This window comes from Mus musculus, chromosome 11, assembly GCF_000001635.26.
Source record: "Mus musculus strain C57BL/6J chromosome 11, GRCm38.p6 C57BL/6J".
In the NCBI taxonomy this organism is placed as follows: Eukaryota; Metazoa; Chordata; class Mammalia; order Rodentia; family Muridae; genus Mus; species Mus musculus.
The window spans coordinates 49,512,850-49,533,327 of NC_000077.6; the positions used below are offsets into that span (position 1 = coordinate 49,512,850).

The 20,478-nt window shown below is 40.6% G+C and overlaps 2 protein-coding genes across 2 annotated transcripts; both read left to right on the plus strand.

Moving 5' to 3' along the window:
- The first annotated feature begins 768 nt into the window (after positions 1–768).
- On the plus strand, positions 769–1,802 carry Olfr1384 (olfactory receptor 1384). The gene has a single exon (NM_146472.2). The coding sequence runs from the start codon at positions 791–793 to the stop codon at positions 1,745–1,747; it is 957 nt and encodes a 318-aa protein (NP_666683.1). The 5' UTR covers positions 769–790; the 3' UTR covers positions 1,748–1,802.
- Positions 1,803–10,875: 9,073 nt separating this feature from the next.
- On the plus strand, positions 10,876–11,811 carry Olfr1383 (olfactory receptor 1383). The gene has a single exon (NM_207574.1). The coding sequence runs from the start codon at positions 10,876–10,878 to the stop codon at positions 11,809–11,811; it is 936 nt and encodes a 311-aa protein (NP_997457.1).
- Positions 11,812–20,478: the final 8,667 nt, after the last annotated feature.

Consider the following 20,478-nt stretch of genomic DNA (forward strand, 5'->3'; position numbering starts at 1 on the left):
GAATTAAGGAAAGAAAACTCAGGCCTGAAGAGTAGAGCTGAGCTGGGTGGCAAAGCCTACAACTCTGGGGTGTATACAGAGCATTAGGGAGTATACTTTAATTCATATTTTGTGCACTGTGATAGATTTTTTTTATTCAAAAGCCCAACCCCCTTCAGTACCAACAGCTAGATTCAGCCACTAATAGCAACAAGCCAACTAAAGGCAAGAAACAGTGAGATGCAGAGAAAGGATATGGAGTCAGTGCATAGCAGGAAGAGGAGCAGACAAAGAAATCCAGTGACTAGATGTTCATCTTGAGGCTGAAGTTTAAGTAGAGAAAGAGGTGGAGCAAGATGAAATAACTAAGCAAGCACAGTTAAAGTGTGGTCCAGACATCATTGACTCAGTGCTGGTCCTGCAATGTAAGCCCATAAATTGATAATCTGTCAATAGTGGCTTTATTGGGAGATCGTTGTAGGAATAAGAGTAGCATCTCCACTGAAGATAATGTTTTACATTTCTATGGTGATCTTCGTTCCCACAGACCTTACTGCTCCTGGAATTCAAGCCGATGTTGAGTTTAGAATAGGAGCTGTCTGTGTCTCCAGCCTACAAAACCTGTGCAGAGTCAGAAGACATGAAGGGGAGTGAGAGCAGAATGAAGGCAGACACGCAAGGCTGTCATCTAGCTTTAACTGCTCTGTGAATCAAAGTGGGAAGTCAACTTAATTTAGCTCTGGACCATCTATGTGTCTGTTACAATAAGAAACATTTGATTGTCTTCTACAGTCTGTGAAAGGAGGGAGTGATGGGAAGTTTCAATCTCAGCTTAGAAGGTTTCCTGTTGGTAGGCTTCTCAGACTGGCCTCAACTGGAACTTATCCTCCTGGTCTTCATTTCGATTTTCTACTCTCTTACCCTCTGTGGCAACATCACCATTATTGTTCTCACTCAACAAGACCTTCATCTGCACACACCCATGTACTTCTTCCTTGCCCACCTCTCCTTCCTGGACCTCTGCTTCACCAGTAGCACTGTGCCCAAACTTCTAATCAGTCTTTCCCGAGGTGATCAGACTATCAGCTATGCTGGGTGCATGACCCAGTTCTTCATAGCACTCTTACTGGGTGGAACTGAGTGTGTGCTCCTTGTGGTGATGGCTTTCGACCGCTATGTCGCTGTGTGTCGTCCACTACACTACACCAGCATTATGCACCCCCTTCTCTGCCATGCATTGGCCATCTCCTCCTGGGTGGGAGGCCTTGTGAACTCTCTGACTCAGACAAGTCTCATCATGACCATACCTCTCTGTGGCCATCACCTGAACCACTTCTTCTGTGAGATGCTTGTTCTCCTGAAGCTGGCTTGTGAGGACACAGTGGGAACAGAGACCTACTTGTTTTGGGCTGGAGCTGTAATTTTGGTCTGTCCTGTAGCACTAATTCTAGGCACCTATGCACACATTGCTCATGCAGTGTTGAAGATCAAGTCAAGATCTGGGCGCAGAAAGGCTCTGGGAACTTGTGGGTCCCACCTTACTGTGGTTTTTCTTTTTTATGGCTCAGCCATGTACACGTATCTCCAGCCTATCCACACGTATTCTGGTAGTGAAGGGAAGTTTGCTGCCCTCTTTTATACTATCATTACTCCAATGCTGAACCCTCTGATTTATACCCTAAGAAACAAGGATGTAAAGGGGGCTCTGTGCAAGGTACTTGTAAAAGGAAAAAAGGAGACTAAGACTAGAAGAAAGATGGTTGAATAAATTATTGTATATCTCTCACACAGTCGAGAATTCTGTGCCCAACACACTTTCCCTTAGAAGTCAAACATAAAGAATTTCCTAGGTGGTGGTAAGGACTGCTTGAATATAGCTTCATAGAGACCTTCAAAGAAAGTAATTTTAAATGGTATTCTTGAAACTGAAAAAAAAACAGATATCCTTAAGAAGAAAACATTATAAGATATAAATCTCACTGCTAAAGTTAATTATACAAATCCAGACTGCTCTAATTATCATAAATAGTATGTAAGCCAATCACATCTTCTCTTGAAGACTAAAATAGAAAAAGAAACTAAAAATGAATTTCACACTAAGAAATAAACAATATAAAAACATGTAAACTACATTAGGAAATTTCCAAAATGTGTGTCATTTTTTAAGTTAGTACATTTTCTTTCTAGTTTGTCCTGGTCAAAAGATGTTTCTGCAAGGTGTATTGTAACCAAAACCCAAAATATCTGTTGTACTGAAAGTTATGAGAGTAATGAATGCTCACAACTGTAGTAATGTGCTTCAGAACAGGTAGGATACCTTCCCCTGGGCAGCACAGTGGAGCTGACCTTGGTGGTGTTGGCACAGGAGTGCTGATTCCAAAGGAATGAAAGTGGAAGAGCTGGCCCCATCCTCACCTTGGCAAAACCAGAGAGCTGATCCTGGTGTCACTGGCTTAGAAGAGCTGGTGGGCTGATCAATTCAGTTTCCACACAGGCTCAGACCCAGTGCTGAGTTGGCTGATCCCCACATCCACCCCATCTTTGAATTGCTGGAGTGCATGAAGGGGCCAGTCCTGCAGATCCAAAGCTGCAGGATCTCCATGGCATAGGCAACACCTGGATATGTGAGAGGACTCCCAGTGAGGATCCAGTAGTGATACAGTAGCAGAAGCAAGAAGCCTCAATCCAGACTCTTTTAGTTAGGGTTTTACTGCTGTGAACAGATACCATGACTAAGGCAGCTCTTACAAGGACAACGTTTTATTTTGGCTGTCTTACAGGTTCAGAGGTTCAGTCCAATTATCATCAAGGCAGGAACATGGCAGCATCCAGGCAAACATAGTGGAGGAGGAGCTTAGAGTTCTACAGCTTCATCTGAAGGCTCCTAGCAGAATACTGACTTCCAGGCAGTTAGGATAAGGGTCTTAAAGCTCACATCCACAATGTCACGCCTACTCCAACAAGGCCACACCAACTCCAACAGGGCCACACCTTCTAAAAGTCCCACTTCCTGAGCTAAGTATACATCATACAGACCAATAACTGATTGCAATGAACATTTGCAAGGAAAGATGTATGGACAAAAGGGTATATTGTCTGACACACTGTGACACATCACAGCTTCCATGGAGAGATGTTTTGAATTTTTGTTTTTCCTTTTTTTCTTTTTCCATTTATATTTTTGTTTTCTTGGTGGGGGAATTGCAAAGAAAGAGAGTGGCTAAGAAGAACGGTGAGATGAGAGGGAGTATGATGCATGGTGTGAAAGTCACAAAGAATCAGTAAAAAGTAAAAAACGAACTGGGGGGAGGAAGAACTAAAACAACAAAAGAAAGTAAATTACAAATGGCATGTTAAGACCCTATTTATCTTCAGTTGATGACAAGTTATTTAATGTTTTTTATTGAATGGATAAAAATAAATATTTAAGAGACCCAAACATATGTCCCTTCAACAATGTGCAAACTGAAAGGAAGCCTAAGACATCCAATGCACAACGGGCCTGGTGGCACATGCAGTGCATGAGATGGGAAAACAAAAAAAGCAAGACTATGTCTCCAGAAATGCAAAAGGATCAGTATTATTGCAGTGTCAAGTAATGAGGAAATGGTCAATGTAGCAAAAAGAAATAAAGATGCAAAATTCATGTAATCAATATCAGAACATCCAGATACACAAAACATTAGTAAACAGAAAATTAGTGTCTGTCAATCCTGAGGTTTGCCAGAGAAAAATCAATTCAACCATTTTGAGCCAAATTTGGAACATGCTTTATTAAATATTAAATGCTGACCAACAGATGGACTTTGGTCAGGGCCACTTCCTGGACTCCCCCAGCTAAGTAGCCCACAACACCTGTAGGGGTTTTTATGAACAGAACTCACAGGCCACCATACTTTCCCATGAGGCTTTGTTATTTTTCCAGAAATATATAACCCCCAGAATTCCAAGAAATTACCTGTTCCTTGGACAGGTGGAGCTTACAGGTTAATTTTGGTTTTGTTCATTTTTAAGAGCTACAACTTCCATCATTTCAGGAAGTTGCCTGGCTCTTGGGAGGTTGGGGCTTGCTGGTTAATTTGGGGTATGACAAGTCCAATTCAATGTAGTAATGCTGTGTTTTAAGAGGGCTTTCATTCTCTTTGCACCAACGGATAAACATCAGACAGGAAATATGTTAAATTATATGCTAGAACAAATAGACATACAGATGTTTACAGATTTCATACGACTGTAGTTTTTTTCTCAAGGGAATAGAAGACAGTCTCTGGGATATCATATGACAAACTGAGGCAGGGCTCACCAAAAATTTTAGGTTTCTTTATTTTTTATTTTGTGCAATATGCATGTTTTGCTGACATGTAGGTATGTACATTGTATGTGTACCTGTCATCTATGAGGGCTAGAAGATGGTGTCAGATTCCCTGGAAGTGGATGTTGCACACTGTCATGTTGGTTCTGGGAATGGAAACCAGGTCCTCTACAAGAGATGCAAGTTCTCTTAACCACTGATCTCAACACCCTCAACACAATTTTCAATGAAATCATATTGGGTATTGTTCATCATGTGACAAAACTAAAATTAATAACAAGAAAAGCTTTGGAAAATATACCAAGAGATGAGAACTAAACAACTGACTTTTAACAACCAATAACAAGGAGGAAATCAAGAAAGAAATCTCTCAATCTCCTGAAACAAATAGCATTGGAGAAATTACTCAAACCCATATTATACAGCAAGAGTAACACACATACATATACACACTCAAACACAAAGATGCACATGTGCACACATGCACACACATACACATTTGACATACACACATGCATAAATACACCATACACATGCACACACACATACTACACAAACACACCATACACACACTACATACACATACATATGCTACATATACACATACACTATATACTTATACATACAACACACACATACCACATACACACACCATACATGTACACATACAACACACCAAACACAACACAACACATACCACTATGCAAAAAGGGCAATAGAGCCCAATAGATGTACTGCAGGACAATCTAAGACCCAGAATGAAAATGCCTTCAGGTGTGCCTTTTGTGAAAGTCATGCCAGCAGGTAACTCTGAGCCCATGACATCTGAAGCTCTAGAGAAGGCCTGACACTCTGAGTGGCCCTACTCTGCCCTTCAGGTATACCAAACTATAAATAAAGCTGTTCTCTTTTCCTCATAAAAGGAACCCAAAGAGGCTATGTGTCCATACATAGTCTCATTGGTCATTGCTCTTCTCTTCCAGGAGTTCCAAGTTTTAGCTTATTATTGTACGGGCTACAGCTGAAGATAACATGGAGCTTCTGCCAAAAAAATTAAAATTAGAACTGGCATTTAATCTACCAACCCCACAAACACAAAAGAATGCCTAAATTCGGAAGAGAATTGTCAGCCCAGACTTTATTATAGCACTGTTCACAACACTCGAGAACTGGAAACAAGCCACTTCCTTCAACTGGATGAACTGTTTTCTAAAAACGTGGAAATGACGTCCTGATGTCTCTTGACAGCATGAATGGACATAAGTGTGAACAGGGACATATTTATGTCAGTCCTAGACTCTTCATCCCCTACTTTTAATCTGTGTCCCATCCCTTGACTGATTCAACCTCAGCTTCGCTAATGAAAGAGAATGCACCACAGCAAAATCCAGGTTACATTCAAAACAGCTCTGCCTCATGAAACATGAGATAAAACACCTACCCAACAACATTGCAGTGATAGTTCTGAAAAGGTCTATAAATAAATCGTATGCCATCCTAGGCTTTTTTTAATTTTTTTATTAGATATTTTCTTTATTTACATTTCAAATGCTATCCCAAAAGTCTCCTATACCCTCTGCCCACCCTGCTCCCCTACCCACTCACTCCCACTTCTTGGCCCTGAAGTTCCCCTGTACTGGGGCATATAAAGTTTGCAAGACCAAGGAGCCTCTCTTGCCAATGACGGCTGACTAGGCCATCTTCTTCCACATATGCAGCTAGAGACACGAGCTCTGGGGGTACTAGTTAGTTCATATTGTTGTTCCACCTATAGGGTTGCAGACCCCTTCAGCTCCTTGGGTACTTTCTCTAGTTCCTCCATTGGGGGCCCTGAGTTCCATCCAATAGATGACTGTGAGCATCCACTTCTGTATTTGCCAGGCACTGGCATAGCCTCACACAAGACAGCTATATCAGGGTTCTTCCAGCGAAATCTTGCTGGCATATGCAATAGTGTCTGGGTTTGGTGGCTGATTATGAGATGGAATCCCGGGTGGAGCAGTCTCTGGATGGTCCATCCTTTCATCTTAGCTCCCCATCCTAGGCTTTTAATGAAAGCTGTATCTCTTTCTGCTGATCAGATACAAATATCACATAGTTAATGGATCCTGAAAAAGATTCAATGCATAATCACGGGACATTGATTGCATCACCTGACCTGTCACAAACTAGGCGCTATCTTAGATATATGTGGGGGAAGTGTGTGTGTGTGTGTGTGTGTGTGTGTGTGTGTGTGTGTGTGGACATGAGCCCAAAGAAGAAACATATTTGAGGTGTGGTGACTGTGGTAATCTTTAAGTGAGATATGGACTTTGTTTGGTATGATTGATGAAGGCCTGGTCAGGGTTGGGGTCAAAGTAAGGCAGTGGAAGGAACCTCAGGTTGCAGAGTTCCATGAGCAAATGAGAAGTTGTGTTCTGAGGAAACTGTCAATAACACAAATTGATCTGGCAGGGCATGGGGAATAGAAGAACTGAAGACTGTAGGGCAGATCTTAGAGGACAGTCATTGGATGATAATTTGCCACAATGGGGCTCAGAGGTCTCTAAGGCCATGCTTACTAATTAACTCATTCTCCAATACTTTCTAGTGTCCTTTTCAGTGTCCCCAGACATACGTCTATTGAGGCCTTAGGATCAGGAAATGGGGCGATAATACTCCAGCTAAACATCAGGGTCAGAAAGGGATAAAGGAATTGGGGTTAAGAAAGCAGAGGCTTGGTGAGAAGGATGCTCCCACTTTCTAGGCTTTGGCATCAGCAATCTCTGCTCTTGTTCAGGGGTGGACCACATACAATGCTAATTTCTCTAGCTTGGTAACTCTGGCCTTTGTCCCATCTTACGAAAGACAGCATCAGGAGCCAAGTGGAAAATACCTTTTTCATCACCTGTGCCCTAGTAGATGCCGTCTCTCCTCGATGCCAATAGAATTGCTGGAGATGAGAGTGGCACTTCTCTGTCCTTGAGCTCCAGGTAAGTGCAGAATGGGTGGCTACTCAGTCTTGATGGTTAAAATCTAAGAAGTGAGAAATAGTCCACAAGGTGATTAGCACTCAACTCCACTGCATTGGGTGCACACAGTGGGTGCACAAGATAATGTTCATCAAAAAAATAATGTTGTGTCATCCACAGAATAACTAGATCTCTATATCCTGTTCACCTTATCTCTACTCTGTACAGGGCATCCAAAATCTGCCCTGTATCACTTACCAGTTGCAAAAGGTATGTTTTAAATAAACTGTAAGGGTTGGTATAAAATTGTTTTGAACTCTCTTTCAAAACTCCAACACTACAATTCCAAATCTCAAGTAAATTGAAAACATTAGAGCCAGTTAGCTGAAGAAAGGAAACTGTCAAGAATTGTTGGAATACAACCAGAAAAAAATCTATTGGGAAAAAGACAACATGAGTTTCTCCTCTGTCTTCTCCTCCCAGTCCTCCCTACCTTCCCTCCCATCTGGAGCCACTCCCCATAACAAAACATAACAAAGTAAAATATAAGATAAAACAAACAAAAAACCCATTACATTGAAGTTGGACAAAGAGAGGCCCATTGGACTTGCAAACTTTATATGCCCCAGTACAGGGTAACGCCAGGGCCAAAAAGGGGGAGTGGGTGGGTAGGGGAGTGGGGGTGGGTGGGTATGGGGGACTTTTGGTATAGCATTGGAAATGTAAATGAGCTAAATACCTAATAAAAAATGGAAAAAAAAAGAAGTTGGACAAAGGAAACTAAGGGAAGAAAAAGAACCCAGAAGAAGGCTCAATTATCAGAGACCCACTCACTCACTTGCTTAAGAGTGTCATAAAGACACTAAACTGGAAGCCATGACATGTATGCAGAGGACCTGATGAAAACCCATGCAAGCCTATGCATGCTGCTTCAGTCTCTGGGAGTTCATATGAGCTCTGCTCAGTTGATTTAGAGGGCCTTGTTCTCCTAGTGCCCTCTATCCCTCCTGGTGTGATGTCTTCATCAAACCCCTCCCCTCAAGGTTTAAGGAACTAAATGAAAGAGAAGTAGGAAGGATTGTAAGAGGCAGAGAAGATGGAAGATGCCAAGGAAACAGTGCCTTCCTGACAGAACAGGACTAACACACATGTGAACTCACAGACACTGGCAGTGCACACAGAACACGCATGGTGTACACACAGAGTCAAATCAGACTGATGCCAGAGCTGAAAGGGGGAATTGGACACAGCTCCTATCCTTGACTGGCATGATATCTCCAATTGATAAGTACTTGAAAAAGAAGAATTGTTTTCTCTAATGGAGTTTCATTGAGTATGTAAGTCATACTTAATCTAACCCAAGCCCAGCAGGAGACCCAACACAACTGAGTGGTATGATATTTTGGTAGAATTTTTCATATTGTTTTGTTTGGCAATTTTTTTTATCTTACTGGATTTTTGCTTGGATATTATAGTTTCTGATTTTGTGCTTTATGAGTTTTGGAGTGTGTGTGCCTGTTTGTGTCTGTGTGTGCCTGTCTTTTCTCTGTCTGTGTATCTGTCTGTCTACTTCATGTGCTTTTCTTTTTCATTCTGGTTTGTTTGTTTGTTTGTTTGTTTGGTCTCGGTTTTTCTAAAGAAAGAGAGAGTAGATGTGGAGGTGGCTGGGTGGGGAGGTGGGGCAGAGCTGGAAGAAGATAGTGGAAGGAAAGCTGTGATCCAAATATATTGTATGAAAATTATTTTCAATAAAAATGAAAGAGAGAAGAGAGAAAGAAGGAATACATGAATACATGGCCTAAGGAGGGAGATAGTTTGGAAGAAAAATAGGAAGCATCCTCCTTTTTCCCAGGGAAAAAATCAAATTTCATGTTTGACTTAAGTTTCACCATATTCTGACAATATTAAATTGGTGGGTGATAGGGAAACTTAGATCTCTGTGTGGAAACACCTAGTCTTGAGATGTTTAAAGGTGCACAATGAGCCATCAAGATCGCTCGAAGGTAAAGGAGCTCGATAACAACACTCATGACCTCAGTTCCACTGCCAGGACCCACACAGCAGGAGACAAGGAGTTTTCATGCTTGTGCTCTGACCTTCACAATCATGCCATGCCACACATGAGCCCATACATGTACATACAGTAGATACAATGTATACCATGGTGGGAAGAGATAATTAATGCAGGATCCTTTAAAAACTATTTCTGTTAGTCAATAGGAACATTTGCAAAGGCTGACTCTTCACTGGGGGTTGGCTGTGAGGTGAAGGAAAGAATGTGTAGAGAGAAAGGAAGATGCTGTGCCTGCTTGCCCAGGTTTCACACCCACCCTTCTAGGTGTGTGTTTCTGTTAATATCCCTAGGTATTAAAGGATAAGTCCTCATTCCCAAAGGATATTAGAAATAGCTAAATCTGTCAATGTCCTTTTGGTCAATGGAAAGGACTGTGTTCTGAGAGTTCATCCTCTTGCTAGCATCATCCTACATAAACGTCACTGGAGTTGTACAGAGGGAGATGAGAACAGATGATGGAAGGACCCTTTGCTACAATCTCCACATGTAGAATATCATTTTCAGTTATAACCATTGGTCTCTATGTGTTTATATTTTGGTAAAGTAGTTGTGTTTATTGTTCAAGGAGTGCCTTCCCATCATCTAAGCTTTATAGACATCCCAAAGTGACCGTGTATGGTGAGACATATAGCTAGTGAATTAGTCAACTTGTAACTATGTCACCATTGAATGGAAAGATGCCTGTAGAACACAGAAGTATCACACCACCTTTGGACAATGTGAGTCAGGATATGTTCGTAAGACTGTTGGTAGATGAGCAGAAAGAAGCACGCAAGGAGAGGTCTGCTCAGCTGTGCTTAGACATACATTTCAATGAGAGCTTTTGGTGTGTGCATCTTCTAGCTGTGCAATGTGAATACATTAATTCAGTGAGAGCATATTTTCTTGCTAATATTTTATTATCTATATATGATATAAACTCTTAGATGGACTAAAAAATGGACATGATGGCTGATCAAGAATTTTATGTATAAAAATCATGCACAGACACACAGGAACAAACACACTAGAAATTTAATACAAACAATTGTTAGTGTTTTGAATGTATAAAATCATATGTGCATGTTCTGAAATGCTGTATGTAGGGATTCAAAGTAATAATTAAATGTTTTAAAGATAATTCAGAGGCTGGGAAATGGTTCAGTGTGTAAAGTGTTTGCTACCATGGATGAGGACCTGGCCTGCGTCCTGGTTAAAGTATGGTCTTACACACTATCTTCTCAATCATGGTGCTGAAGTTGCTCTATGGTCATCACTGATATCTGGTTCCTATTAGATGATGTGCTGCAGTCCTTTGTAGATAAGTTGGTGATAATCTCTCCTCCCTGTAGGCCCTGCTGTTTCTGGAATCCAAGCCAACTGCAGAGTTTTTAAAACAAGGATTCCTTGTGCCTTCAGACTGTGACACTTAGCAGATTCAACATGAGGTAGACCACAATTAAGGCAAATATGCCAGACTTCATATAGCTTTGGGTTACTTTGTGGGCTCAAGTGACTTCAAAGTGCATGCTCTGATTGGAAGCATTGAGCTGTCTTCTGTTTTGTGAGAGTGACAATCTATGAGCAGCTTCAACACCACCTTAAAAGGTGGCTTCATTTTGATGGGCTTCTCAGACTGGCCTCAACTGGAACATATCTTTTTTGTCTTCATTTCAATGTTCTATATCCTAACCATCTTTGGAAACTTCACCATCATCACAATCTCACGAATGGATCAGCGACTACAAACACCAATGTACTTCTTCCTTAACAACCTCTCTTTCCTGGACCTCTGCTACACCACCAGCATTGTACCTCAGCTTCTTGTCAATATTTCTGGAATTGACAAGACCATGAGCTATGCTGGGTGTATGACCCAGTTCTTCATAGTGCTCTTACTGGGTGGAACTGAGTGTATGCTCCTTGTGGTGATGGCTTTCGACCGCTATGTCGCTGTGTGTCATCCACTACACTACACCAGCATTATGCACCCCCTTCTCTGCCATGCATTGGCCATCTCCTCCTGGGTGGGAGGCCTTGTGAACTCTCTGACTCAGACAAGCCTCATCATGACCATACCTCTCTGTGGCCATCACCTGAACCACTTCTTCTGTGAGATGCTTGTTCTCCTGAAGCTGGCTTGTGAGGACACAGGAGGAACAGAGGCCAACTTGTTTGTGGCTGGAGCTGTAATTTTGGTCTGTCCTGTAGCACTAATTCTAGGCACCTATGCACACATTGCTCATGCAGTGTTGAAGATCAAGTCAAGATCTGGGCGCAGAAAGGCCCTGGGGACTTGTGGGTCCCACCTTACTGTGGTTTTTCTTTTTTATGGCTCAGCCATGTACACCTATCTCCAACCTGTCCATGTGTATTCCGGGAGTGAAGGGAAGTTTGCTGCCCTCTTTTATACTATCATTACTCCAATGCTGAACCCTCTGATTTATACCCTAAGAAACAAGGATGTGAAGGGGGCTCTATGCAAGGTACTAGGGAGAGATACAAGCACAACATAGGAGGGGAACAGAAGTTTATACAAATATTATCTAATATTTCTCATATGACAAAACTCATCTTGCCTATAGAGACCTATTATTCTCCAGAAGATATTCCTCAGTAGGCATCATGATTGTACTTCTTACTTATCTGAATATTAAAACTGGTGGTCTAAAACACTTCTAGATCCTCACGAAATAAATATTAAGAGTTGCTTTGTGTCATAATTTCTCCAAGGAATGAGTCTGGGAGAGAGGTATAGCGATTCTCCATAGGAGAATGGACGTGGACTCTAAGTATAATTGAGAGCGAGAGAATGTAGGTGGTTGGTCTGGTGCTGCTTGTATTCAAATGTCAAATTCTGTATCCCAACACATGATTGCTCCAAGATGAGCAGATCTTCATGTATACCAGCTTTTGTTGTAAACCTTGCCCGCCAAGTTATCCATGATTGGTTAATAAAGATGCCTACAACCTGGAGTCAGCAGAAAGGAGAGGGCAGAGCAAATGTTCCTTGGGCTTGGGATCTCAGGCAGAGATCATAAGAAGGAGAAAAGAGGAAGAAAAGTTGCTTTGTGTATGTAGATCATGAGTGTGTGGCCATTAGGGCCAGGCTATTGGAGTAGGAGCAGTGCAGGTGGAACATGGCAAGTGATATCTCAAGGTTATTAACAGGGAAGTAGACAAAATAGCATAGAGGGTAGACATCTCCTCAGCTCTAGTGCTTTAAGGCTTATTATAAATATAAAGGTTTTGTGTCTTGTATTTGGGGAATTATGTGGTTTTAGAGGAATTTTTTAAAACCCAAATAATATTTCCTACAAGAAGAGAAGACTAAACTCAGAATAAAAACACCATACCCAAGTCAATATTCACAATGTGATGCCAGGTAAAAGGCATTATTTCAAAGGCAAATGCCAAGAGTTCATACATTTCTCCTAAGTAGTTCTGACCTTGGACATGTATTCTCACATCTCTAAGCCCATTTCTGATACAGTGGTTGCAATTCTATGATGTGGGTGGCAATTAAAGCAACAGGAACAGAAATATTTCATGGAGCACATCAAATTTCAGATATGATCTATTTTTACAATGTGGAAATGAAGAGGAAATCATGAGGGCTTCCCTGGTTAAAGGATGATATTTACATGCAGCAAGATTTACACTTGGGTCACTTTATAGGAGACTTCTTTTCTGATAACAGGAATTGTTGATGCCAGGCATTGTTCTAGGGACTGGAACTGTAAACTTGTGCAAGAGAAGGCAATTGGTTGATCTGGTTTTACTCACAGAAGCTTGAGAATTGTCCTTTTTTTCAAGTATGAATGCTGTGTGAAAGGTTAAAAAAATGATAATAAATCTGGCGTGGAGGTAAGAATAGGATGTAAAGTCAATAAATAAGTAATTAATGAGGGAAAGGTCCCCAGAAAGCTAGATATTGTGATCCTAAAGATGGAAGGAAAAAGCAAAGCTACACAGAACATATTTATTTATCATCTATCTATCTATCTATCCATCCATCTATCCATCTATCTATCTATCTATCTATCTATCTATCTATTTTACTTATCCACTTTACATCCTGCTCACTGCCCCAGTGGTCACTCTTGGTCACCCCCTCCCACAATGCTTCCCCTATCCCTAAACCCCTTCTTTTCTGAGTGGGTGGGGGCCCTCTATGTGTCATCCCACCCTGGCATTTCAAGTCTCTGTGAGGCTAAGCGCTTCCTTTCCCACTGAGGCCAGACAATGCAGCCCAGATAGAAGAACATATCCCACAAACAAGGAGCAACTTTTGGGATGGCCCCCATTACATAGAGCATCTTTAAGCTCTCTGTCTAGGTCTGAGGAAATGAAACAGAATCAGATGTGAACCCCTGAGTATAGGCATTTGAAAAAAAATATTTAAAGTGAGGTTGGCTGTAAACTTTTTATAATTAAAAGGTATTAGCTAAGACTTTATTAAATTGATTTTATGATATAGTCATCAACACACTACTATATAAACTATGACAATTTAACTGCACATATAATCTAATAAACATTCAATATCATTTTGAAAATAAAAAAGTTGGAAGGAAGACAGAAAGAACATAGGTGAGAAAATGAGACAGAGACTTTCCTGAACAGTGTTTGACTTCTATGCAGGAGAATCACTAGATGACAAAATTCCTAGAAGGAATGGTTTTCTTGTTTCATCTAACAATGTCCCCTGCTACAAGTTTCTCCTATGTTAATCTTGAATTTCCCTAAAATCAACACAAGAAGACACTGTTGATCTGTGCTGAGGTCTGGGCAGTCTACATCAAAAATATTGGTAATAAACTTAAATAAGCAAGTAAAATACCTCTGTTCTGACAACCACAAAATATAATTTTCTTTAGACTTTAGCCCAGGAAACAGTCACCAAAGATAAGCAGCTCTGTGTAACCCATGGTTCTTTAGTATATTAAAAGATGTTTGTAATTTATCTTTTTATTTGTCGAGGAAAACAATGGATACAACTTAAAATCCTCCTGTAAAGCACAACAAGCCAGATTCAGAAAGACACATTCAATATTTTACCTCATCTATAGAATCCAGATTTAAAATTACATGCATGTATGTGCAGTTAATAAAACTATAAGAAAGGGGGGAATATATTAATGGTAAAGGTTAGTTTTCCTATCCATTTGACTACTAGTGTCATCTACAAAGAGAAGATCTCATTTGAGAAAATACCTCTATTAGATTGTCTAGACAAGCCTAAGTTAATGATTGACATAGGTGATCAAGTCCACTGTAGGTGGTACCACCCCAGGTGGGTCTATATTGTATAAGAAAGCAAACTGAAGAAGCTAATAGGAGCAAGCCAGTAAGAAGCATTTCTCCATGGCCTCTGCTTCAGGTCCTGCCTCAAGTTCCTGCCCTGAATTCTCTGAATGATAGGCTATAAGCTATAAAATCAAATAAACTCTTTCCTCCCAAGTTAATTTTGGTCATGGCCATTATCACCGAAATAGAAAGCAAACTAGGATATTAATGGAGAAGGTAAAGGGATACATGCAGTCAGGAAACGGAAGGAAGGGCTAGAGGAAGAAAGTGAACTAGCTAGGGATGATTGAGGATTTAAAATAGCAATGGGGAGGGATAAATATAAGAGCAAAGTATAAAGTACATATTTATGAAGATCTAATGATGAAACCTATTACTTTGTATTCTAATTTTAAAGTTAATAAATGTGGATAAAATCCAAAGGCAACAAGGGAAGAAAGGGAGGCAGAAAGGGAGGGAGGGAAGGAAAGTAATGTATTCTAACTCATATAAAGGAAACTAATATCAGTTGGATCAACGGAATAACTTTCTGGGCATCATATGAAGACTCCGTGTAAAGGAAGGCAACTGTAGTTTGCTGAACAAGTCAGGATTCATGTGCAACATGGAATTTGATCTGTCTGGCAAAAGGCGAGTAGGGGTCAATGTAGAGAAGGTGATGGAATCTTGGACTGCAGAATCACATGAGCAAGTAAGCTATCATCCTAAGAATACACACTGGGTCACACAGACTTAACAGAGGCCAGGGGAATAGAGAGTACTGAGGACTGAAAGTCATATCTTGGAGCCAGTCAAGTTCATTGTAATTGCCACAGTGGGGCCCTAGGTCTCCAAGGTCATGCCTTGTAAGCCACTGATTCTCCACAGTTTCTATGGGGTTGGGGCTATAACTCAGTGGTAGAGTGCCTACTTTAATATGCAGGCCATCGTGGGCTCAATGCCCAAGAAGGCTTGTGAGTTCCCTCAGGATAGAATTTGTGTCTGCAGCTTTAGTTTTGCGTGGGGAGTTGGTAACACACCAGCTACTTCTTGGACTCAAAGGGTCAAGGTAAAAGGGGACAGTCTGACCTCCTAGGCTGGGAGACGCAATACTGTCCACTATATATGCTATCATGACTTCTAAGAGACAGGAGCACTGACCTGAGCCCTTCTCACTATAGAACCAAAGAGGGAAGTATCTTTCAGACATCACAAGTTGCCACCAGTTCTCTAGTGAACCTCTCCTCTCCTTTGAAGCCAGTAAAACAGAGAGAGAGAAAGGCAGGAGATTTGTCCTTGAACTTCAGGTAAGTGGGGCTTGGGTGAGATACTCACATTCAAACTTAAAGGGGAAATATTCCACTAAGAACTAGCACTAGAATCCACTGTGTTGGACCATTATTCTGGTAGCAAAGAACATTAAATTAATGTAAAAATAATTTATCTCTCATGGACTCTTACATTCTCTGTCATCTAACCACTCTGCTCTGTTACACATCTGGTCTAAAAAATTCTAGTCTGAATCTCTATCTCTGCAATTTCATAAAATTAATTAGCTACAATTTAAGACATAAACAGTAAGGCTCTTATAGTAAGTTGTAAGCATCACTGAGGACCAAAGGATAGAAGCGCAGTCAGAGTTGTGGAAACAAACCAAGAATTTCTCGGAGGGGTGCACACAGAGGTACCCATCACAGTTGGTGACTGTGTTCTGTGTGCAGTTCATGAAAATTTACTCTTTGAAGCTCAACTAAACTGACTACAAACAATCTATAGTTTGGGAATTTATACTGAATATTTATGGTAGATTATTCTTGCACATTTGATTAAAGAGCCTTGTAGATTTTTTGGAAAGCTTGTGGAACAAAAATGCAATCGTGTTCTGTGTCCATCATGAAAGGGTGGGGCTGATCAGGATACAAGTGGATATCTGCGTGTATCTGCAAAGACATGGAATAGAGGATTGACAGAACAACACTTTGGTGCCTAGTCGGTTTTGATACTGACATTAATATCCCAACACCACATGTGAATGTCTTAATGAAAAAAGTGAAAGTAGATTTAATTCTAACAGTACACACTCAAGACAGTGGTTAGGGATGAGTTAGTAGGATCTTTTCTTTTGTTAAGAAATAAACTTAAACTGTATGGCTTGAATGTGATTCCATTATAACCTTGCAAGATCATCAAAACAGTGTCCTAGGAAGAAGGATTTAAACTTATATACTGTCAGCAATAAATGATCAAAAGTTCATTATTTATAAAGATAACTCATAGACATAGAGGCACATACACTTTGAGGAATACAGATAAAAACTGATCTTTACAACTATTTAAAAAAAAAAGAACAAATGTGGAAGAATCAAAATGCTGTACACAGTGGAGATTAGGAGAAAGGGTTCAAAGTTAAGCATATTGTTGACATTAGAAAAGTAAAGACCATGGCAGGGTGAGATGTCATACCCCCTACTAACACAAACCTTCACCTAATCAGAATTTTTTTTTACAAATTCTGAAGGGCACTCCCAATGAGTGTGAAAATCTGAGTGTCGAGAACATGGCTCTCTTCCCAAGCAGTCTACTTTTAGAACCCTTTGTTTCTTTTCAGGTTTTCTTCTTTGCCAGTCACAATCTTTCTTCTTGTAAATCTGACCCCTGGTCTGAATGTTGGCTTTAGCAAGATCCTCATCTCTAACCTAGGCCCTGTCTTTGAAAACAAACACAAGCCAGCATCTCTCTCTATTCTCTTTTCTGATCTAAAGCCTCATTAGGATGTTTACAGATGACTGACCAGTTCTGTTGTCTTCTGAATGTGTGCATACATTCAATGGTGTGATCCAAATCTATAGCCAGGAACATGTTATTAGTCTGTATTCCTTCTGACCAATGCAGATGCTCAGGGTCTCTCTATTTTGACAGTTTTCTAAATTTCAGTGCATGGTGGAGGGAGGAAACATAATTCATGTCATTAGGATCCAGGATGCCTGTCTCATCTCATTTTGTGCTTTCACTGAGATAACAAGTTTCACTAACAGGACCAGGCTTGGTGGCACACCATTAATCCCAGCATTAGAAAGCCAGAGGCAGGCAGATCTCTTGAGTTGGAGGCCAGCTTGGTCCACGTGGCAGTTTCCAGGACACCCAAGGCTACACAGCGAGACAATTTCATCAACAGGAAAGGAAGTCGATGTGGTTAAGCAGTTGAGTCTGGAGAAGCATGAATGTGGGTAAATGTCCACACCATAAACACTTTCCTTGGTGTCTGGAAGCTGATTGCTTGGAAGGGGGTTGATCTACATGAACTTCCACAAACACCTTTAACCCACATGCCCTGGGCTCCCATGAGGACTCCATGCTGATCAGTTCCAGGAGTATGATGGGGGTCTACCTGGATTCTGAAACAAAGGAATAGAAATAATGCATGGGCCAAAACAGAGGTTTAGGCATGATCCATGAAAAGGGGGGAGATACAAATGTTCTTAAACAACGGAACGAATTCACAGGGATATTTTCTTCCTGTGATTAGCACATATGGTGGACACAAATCAGACCTTAGTACTGACCACAAGGAAGAGTGAAGAAAATAATCTACAAGGCATTAATTAGCAAGGAGTGCAAACCAGAGGAACTATGTATCCTAAATAATGGATCCATAGGCTGTGTAAGAGTTGCAAGGTGAGCAGTGTCAGACACAGGGGGTCTCTGGTCTCAGTATTCCCAGTGGGCATTGATGCTGTGCTTCTGCAGACCAACCCAATCCCCACAGAGCCTTGGCAGCTGGAAAACACAGTACATCTTCTCAAGCCACAAACCCAGAAATCAAAGTCTCATTTAGACAGGAAAAGGAGTCATTTGATGGGGCAGAGAAAGAAAACACCTTGACCTTGAGGTTGTGTAGCTTCAGGTTGTCTTTACATATAGCATTCCAGAATAAGACACTAGATACCCAGGAAGCAGGACAATGCCTTTGTCCCACAAAGCAAGACGGAACCAGCTTCAAGGATTCATGCCTCTCTAAGACTCTGTCCAACAGATGCTGCAGGATGATGCTGCAGGCTCAGTGACTTTATCCCTCTGTGATCTTCTGTGCCAGCTGTTGTTCTAGACAGAGAATGAAACTAATTCCGTGAAAGACGGGGCTACCACCATACCCATCTGATTAGTCAGGGAGTTACATTTTGTGAGAAATGGGTGCAAGCAACCTGGTGGAGCAAAGAAATAGGAAGAGCCCCATAAAAGAAGGACAAAGGGGCTAGAGATACAGAGGAAAGTCTTATGGGTGAGGAAACAAGGCAAATGACTCATTGAGCAAACTCTTGCAGGCAATGGTCTTCAGGATTCATTGTAAACTGGAAAGGCCAGATTCTCTCACAGGAGCACTGCCCTACCTAACTTTGAACTTAGCTATATTCACTGCTATTCATTGAAAACACTGCTGACTCTTGTTAAGTCTTCAGTTTTTACATCTTTACATCTTGTCTTATAATTCCTTATAGATGGTTGTCAGGGTTACAGGTTTCCCCCCACTCCCCACTCTACATTTACCCAACTGGGGTTTTGAATCAAAGCTCAATTTTCCTTCATTCTCTTTTATCTATTACCTACTGATGACTATTGCAATCTAGTTTTCTCAAGGCCAAATTATTTGGATTATGATTCTAACATAAGCATGTCACATAATTAGAAGCCCAATTTACTGTTGTAAATGTAGTATTTCTACATGTGGTTTCAAAAATTATGACTAAAACTATAGTTCATGAATGTCTAAATTATTGTGTCACCAGCTGAGATATACTGTTATTTGTTAATTTCCCCTGAGAATATTCCTATATTCCTGAGATATTTATATGTACTATGTATTTTAGTATATTATTAAAACATGAAATACATACATTCATTTAACAACATTAGTGGGTATTATTTGGAATTATTTTCTTGTTGCTCTTTTTGTTATTTTTACACATAGGGCAACAGAGTCTCACTGTGCAGCCCAGGATGACATGATCTTCTTGTTTCAACCTTCGGAATTAGAGGATTTCATGCTGTGTCAACAACCTTTAATGCCAACCAAAAGCTTGTCAAATTCTGGGTATGATGATGGGCACCTTTAGTCCCAGCACTTGAGAGACAGAGGCAGATGGATTTCTGTAAGTTTAAAGCCAGCCTGATCTATATAGAAAGTTCTAGGCTAGCCAGGGCTACATAATGAAACTGTCTTGAAAAAGAAACATATCAAATGATTATTTCTTTGTTTTGTTCCTAAAAACAGGTGGCAGATGAACAGCATAACTGCACTGATCTGGGAGGATTTATCTATAATGGGACAAGATCTGACTTGGATAAAACTTGCTATGATATGTACATAATTTATCTTATATAAATATGTATATAACATGTCTCACAGTTGACAATTTTACTCTTTTTCATGAGGAGAAATCAAACATCTTGTTGAAATAAGTGATTCAGTTCTTGGGTGTCTGTCATTACATTCCAGTCCAGTAAACTCATCACAAAGCCACATACCAGTCATGGATCAGTGTGCCAAAAATTATTCACACTAAGCATAGTTAGAAATCTCTTCATCCATGTTCTACTTGTTTTCTTGGTTGTATGGGTGGTTGATTTAGGCATGCTTTTTTTTTACCAGGTTTTGAGACAAGGTCTCTGTCATATTTAAATTCAGCTGTCAAATTGGCACAGTCCAGCTTCATTTGAGGTAGTCTCAACTGGAGAATTTCCCAGACCAGATTGGTATGTAACCATGTCTTTAAAATATTATTTAATTTTGATGTGGGAGGACACAGCCCACTATAGGCAGCACCATCCCTAGGCAGATGGGCCTTAGCAATATAAGAAAGGTAACTGAGCAAGCTAGAAAGAGCAAGATGATAAGC

What these genes read in the sequence shown, in the direction of transcription:
- Olfr1384 (NM_146472.2), top strand. Translation starts at nt 791, where the DNA reads ATGGGAAGTTTCAATCTCAGCTTAGAAGGTTTCCTGTTGGTAGGCTTC.
- Olfr1383 (NM_207574.1), top strand. Translation starts at nt 10,876, where the DNA reads ATGAGCAGCTTCAACACCACCTTAAAAGGTGGCTTCATTTTGATGGGC.